Source organism: Paroedura picta, chromosome 13, assembly GCF_049243985.1.
Source record: "Paroedura picta isolate Pp20150507F chromosome 13, Ppicta_v3.0, whole genome shotgun sequence".
Taxonomy (NCBI): Eukaryota; Metazoa; Chordata; class Lepidosauria; order Squamata; family Gekkonidae; genus Paroedura; species Paroedura picta.
This window is the reverse complement of record NC_135381.1, coordinates 21,801,651-21,807,650: the sequence shown is the minus strand read 5'-3', so window position 1 is coordinate 21,807,650 and position 6,000 is coordinate 21,801,651. Positions and strand designations below refer to the sequence as shown.

Genomic DNA, 6,000 nt, shown 5'->3' with positions numbered 1-6,000 from the left:
GGATAAAAAGGGTATAAGCTCTAATAAAACTATGTTGGCATTAAGCTATTGTACAACAACCATAAAACCAAGTTTGGTCTGTCAAAGATGTTTTAACAAGCATATTTTTTCAGTGAGTAATCCTTGCCTTTTAGACTTACCAACTTGCCACAGTCAAATCATGTGACTTTTTTTGTTTTAAGACTTTAAAGGAATGCAAGCCAGTACAGAAGACCATATGATCAAAATGTGTTTGGCTAATCCTACCTTTTGTGACTAATGAAATGTGGATTAAAGAAACACAAGACGCAAAGAAACAAACTTGTTTTTATAGGCCCATGATTCTTTTTTTCACAGTGCAAGTAACAATAAAAGATTTAGTCATCATGAACAAAAATAGGTGCAATTATGCTTATTAAGAATATAATCACAAAAACACCACAACTATAGCAGTTAATACCATAAGAACAGGCAATTCCAACAGTATTTATAGTAAACCAGAACTTGGCTTGTCTTTTGATTCTGACGGATGCAGAAGGGTCAATTCGACTTATAGAACAGAGTTTTTTGAAGGAAAGAACCTTCCTAAATCTAAACCAAGAATATGCTCCTGAGGGAAACACTGCCTAGAACGTCTATTAAACCAGGCCTTAAGAGGTAATAAGGTTCCCACAACTTCATTTGAGGTCATTAAGAAATGTGGATACAGAAGACCCCCTGGGGGAAATGAAGGAGAAGAAAAACGTGACTGAAACAACAAAGAAATTAGTAAATACTATTACTTGTTAGTCATTTATGGCAGATCACAAATGAACCCTGGGAGGTTTCCTGGACTTTATTATTTAGTTTCAATGTTAAACATCTCTTTAAAAAAATTATTCACATGCAATAAAAATTGACAAGCAAAACAGCTACCTCTTCTACAGAATCCTAATTCAGTAAACAGTTAAAATTATTATTGGAGTGAAAAATCTGAATCTATAGTTGCATGTTGACATAAACATGTTGAACAGGTAATGTATTAAACAAAGATGGGAAATGTATTAACTTTTTTCTTTTAAGGTAGCCAATAACTGAACTGCAGTTTCACTGAGACATTCAGTTTGATACAAGGGAAATGGAAGTGGTAGGAGAGGAATAACCCTGACCAACTCTGATGTCACATAATTAAGCTGCAGAAACAGTGGTAACAGACTTGCACTTATGGAAGTCTGAAAGGGAATGCTCCTAAGGAATTAAGTACATTCAAGGGCCACTATTTTGGGGAAAATGCCTCTAATGGAGCCTTTAATGCCCCATGGCGCATTTGCCTGCCTTTCCAGACAGGCATCTTTGACCTACCATTAGTCTTAATCTGTGCAAGAATATTTATATCCCAATGCACTGCACTGCTTCAACAAATTTCTATGCAATCGAGCCTCTCAGTCCCTCCTTTATATGGGCCATCTGAAGTGTCCAATTTCTGCTACCAGCAGCATAGCAGACACCACTGAGATGCTGCCTGAAAGAATGCTTTTGTACTCTGTACTAAAGTGAGTTTGCCGTCTCTCCTCAAGCAGAAAACAGTGCAACTGACTCAGCACCAAGTTCACTTGCATCCGGAATCTCTCAATGCATCCCACGTGTAGCACGGTAGTGTGCAGAAAATTTAGTGCTGTACTATCACACAGATGTGGACGAGGGAATTTAAATGGCTCAGGAACAAGCTCCTTGCGGTATTGTTAACCAGTGCTGCAGGGACCATTCAGCTCAGACCCAATGGTAGCAACTGCCTCTTCTTCCTTCATTGACACTGCTTATGGTTAAGAGGAAGGTAACTCTCTGCTCATAGAAGCTGCAGAAAGACCCAAGCAGAGTGGCTCCTAATGTCTAGGCAAAACAACTGGGGGCTTGGCTTTCCTTGTTCCTTGATGCCAGCAGCCCTCCAAGGTTCCATCTGAAATTTTCTCAACAGGTCAAATGGCTAGCACATTCCAGGATCATGTGTTACTCCCTCTGAAGGAGACTAGGAGGCCATGCATGAATCAAGAACCGCTGCCTTACCAATTCCAAAGATGTTTGTACAAACATAGCTCAAGAACATACCAGTGGAAAACACTCAATAGAAGACATCTTCTAGATCAGGTGGACGGGGTGGTAGTAATGGTTTATTATCCCAAGTTGAAGATAATGGTTTGGATCCCAATGACAATTACCACTGGAAGAGGGATTTCTGTCAGCCATGTGTGACTTTCTCACTTCAACTATCCCATACAGCCCCAAATGCTCCCAAAAATTCGGGAACAGGGGAACCCAGGAACAGCATGGGGGAAGGGAACTCACAGGTTTGCAGTGAGAGTGGCAAAATGAACAAAATTCTTCCTCTCTTCTGTCAGGGAGAACATTAGGCATGACCCTATCCTGCAAACTCAATGATACTTTTTCACTGGAAGCAGATTTGTCTGGTAGGTCAACTTGACAGCTTTCTATAGTATCAGATGGGGATCTTTTGTAACTCTGCTCATGGGTTATCTGAAGATTATAGAAAAAAACAACAGGTTCGCTCACATCTGGAAAAGTCTTAGAACAAAACAAAGGAATAATGTATAAGAGATGTAAAAATAGCTCAACATATGAAAATGCTTCTTTTTAAACATCTGATGTTAAGCTTCAGACATCCTATAAAACACACACACACACACACACACACACACCTCTTCATGAAATTCCTGCATAGCAGGGAGAAAAAGAAGAAAAGACATACTGGCATTAAATAGTGACAAGCTCCTACGATAACAATTAAAACTGCCATTAATTAGGTGCAACTAAGGTCCTTCTTCTGGCACAAACCACACAGCAACCAATCAGGCCATTCTTGAGAAATCCCCTTCATTTCAGTGGGGCTTGCACAAAAAGGCATTCTGGCTGGTTGTGCTTACAATGCTTATGAAAGAAGAAAAGAACCTATCATGCTCCTGGGGACCTCAGAGATTGCACTGACATATACATAAGGCATGTTATCCAGACCTGAGAACATAAAATTTAAAACAAAAAGTAAGTAATCTGTTAACATGGCTGCAATAGAATACCATCCCCTAACATCTTTTGCAGGAGTGCCCCCTAGTTCTGGTGTACTACTAGAAACCCTTGGTCCAATAGCCCAAAGACAAAAGGCAAATCAAACCAAAGCTTCCTTCTAAAAGTGAGAAATGTTGAGCCCGTTCATTTGTTACTTCCTAGGGAGAAATTGGAATTTGGTGCCAATCCCAAATGGACCAACCGTGGGAAGAAAGTAAAGTACAAACTAGGTCGCACCACACTTATATGAATGGGGTTTTTTGTTTGTTTTTGTAGCCAGCTGATCAGCCACCAAAACTATGCAAGTGATCATGGAGATCCCTCATTGAGACCACGACAGCATTGCCCAATTCAATAGTTACTTTCACTGGAAAAGAAGGGTGTGCTTATTCTTAATGCTCAATGCTTACAACAAGGGCAAGAGTTCTCACTGGAAGCTCATGTCAGCAGACCCTCCAAAGAATCTGAAGCACAAATGAAGAGACAGCTCTAGAACTTCTCAAAGGTCTCAGATGATGTGCAACTTCAGATCTCAATTCAGTCCTGCTTTCCTGGAGTGGAGTGGGGATGGTAATCATTTTCCTCTGTTAAGGAAGTGAACGTTAAGTTTGTAAAAGCCCCCTAATGCCTCTGATTACAAGACGATCCATCAGGGGCTACATCTGAAAGGGAAAATAAGATCTAGGAATTATGCACAGTAAAAGTTTCATACTGCTGCTATTTTCAATGTAGAAAACAAAGCATTCAGAACTCTCAGGTTCTTAAAACCACTGCATCATTTTAAAAAAAGATAATTGCAGAACAAAGCTGAATATACCAAGTGCAATAACAGCAAATTGTTCTGTGCTATTTCTCTGGCAAAAAAAAATTGTAACAGCTATAAAGAAACAATGACAGCTTACAAACATTTCTCATTAAACAGGAAATAGATGCAAGAACAAAAATCAAAAGCTTTTTTTTTATAGACACACAAGCATGCAAAGGAGTTACCAAACAAAAGTGCAACTATACAGGATGGACGGACAGACAACTCCCTTTCGTTTCAGTACCACCTAATCTACTAAATGCCTCTTTTAAAAACCCGCACACAGAGTCTCAAGTCTTTGTAGGTGCCAGACTCCATGGTATAGAGTGGAACTGTACCAGGCCAATTGCTTCAGCTATATTCTTAGCAGCCATGCAACAACAAGAAGATTTTGACACGACAAAAGGCACACCCCGCTGAGCTAAAAGATGGATCAACCCAGTAATGGTGTCCTGCTGCCCTTACCTACTCTAGAAATGTTGTCTGCTCCTCTGCGAGAGAAACTGGACTTAGGCTGTTTCTAAGCTCATAACCTGCCCCAATTCTACACAGGACAAGGCAAGAGTGAATATTTAACAAGACACACAAAAAAACCCCCCAAACTCCCAACTTGCAACACAACTACACACTCAGAGAATGGACTTCTGCTTTGGCATCCTACTCCTCTCCTACTTGAGTTGGGAGAGAGCTGCAAACTGTTCTTGCCAACAAGGAGAGTTACCAAGTAACGGCTTGAATGCAGTCCTATCTCAGCTTTTATCAGCTGATCCTAAGCAAAGGTTGACAGATCTTGAATCGTCATAGGAGGCTAATAAGATCTGCTACATTCTGCAGCAGTTCTTATAGGAATGCTTAAAGGATCAAAAGTGGCCATCCTCTGAAGCAAATCTCCTGGGTAACTCACTGCTTTTCTGCCATCTACGATAGCCTTGCCAAAAAAACAACAACCCTCCAACAAACCCAATGCTTACTTGCCTTACTGCTCTTGGAGAAGCATTGACCTTAGGCTGCATTGTGAAAACCAACAGCAACGCAGGTGGCTGTTGCACAGTTAAAAGGGTGGCCACCAACACATTTCATCCAACTTTTTTGAAATGAAAAAAAATTCTTCTCCACCCAACAGAATTTGTTCTAAACAGTTCCACCCTACAACAGTGCAGTCCATGAGCTGCTTGTTTTGTTTTGTTAACTTAAGAAATGAACACCTTGCTCTTCACAAGTTGTCTCGTGTTGATAGTTATATTCTCCTGACGCTATATAAATAAAGAGTATTTATACAGCTTGGACATTCTGAGACATGCAGTAGGTTTTTGTCTTAGGTGGTACATTTTTCTTCATGATCATACATCGGATTTTATTTTGACTGTGAGTCAAACCCAGCAGGGATCTTACGCTGGGCCATGTCTTGCGTTATCTACTACATTCGAAGGCGGCTCTGAGTCATCCATTGGGAGAACTAAGCGAGTGCCCCGTATGACAAGTTCGTGATCCCCAAAACCAAGCTCCTGGTCCAGAGCATCCTCGGAGCCATTTCCTGCCGCTCTTCTAGATGCACCAGATGTCAGAGAATCCGTATTCACGGTGGAATCCCCGTATGTCAAACTGATGTCTCCATCATTCAGAATGAGATCTGAATCATCATCCTTCAGCTGCTCTTGATTCTGAATAAAGAGAGAAGATTAATTGTACTAAAGAGCTAGTGGGCTAAACAGACAGCTGCAGTTTCGCTAAAGACCCGGCCAAAAGGTATTGCCTATAAAAGGCACTTGTGGCGTAAGTGGGAGCTAAAAGGTTTGGAGTTCAGCCGTGTTTGGGAGAATTTGAACCAGCAGCTGATACTAAGAGGCATACGGCTTTTGTACACAGGACTGAATTCTGTTGTACTCATCATAGAGGTTCCTAAACCTTCTCACAGCAGCTGAAAGACAGCCACTGCACCAGACTGGCTGTGAGATGGAGAATCAAAGCCTACTCTCCAGGTTCGAGTTCCCCACTCTTAGCCACTGCACCAGACTGGCTAAGAGTGGGGAACTCGAACCTGGAGAGTAGGCTTTGATTCTCCATTCTTACAGAACAGTTTTCTCAGCGCTCTCTCAGCCCCGCCTACCTCACAGGGTGTCTGTTGGGAGAGGAAAGGTGCTTGTAAGCCGCTTTGGGAC

At 41.3% G+C, this 6,000-nt stretch overlaps 1 protein-coding gene across 1 annotated transcript in view; it reads right to left on the bottom strand.

Annotated features, from left to right (window-relative positions):
• Positions 1-292: 292 nt before the first annotated feature.
• Positions 293-6,000, bottom strand: part of SLC9A6 (solute carrier family 9 member A6) — a 28,732-nt gene continuing 23,024 nt past the window's right edge. Inside the window, exon 16 of the mRNA XM_077307241.1 lies at positions 293-5,502. Coding sequence (XP_077163356.1) covers positions 5,230-5,502 — 273 coding nt within the window. The 3' untranslated portion in view covers positions 293-5,229. The remainder of the gene's footprint in view (positions 5,503-6,000) is intronic.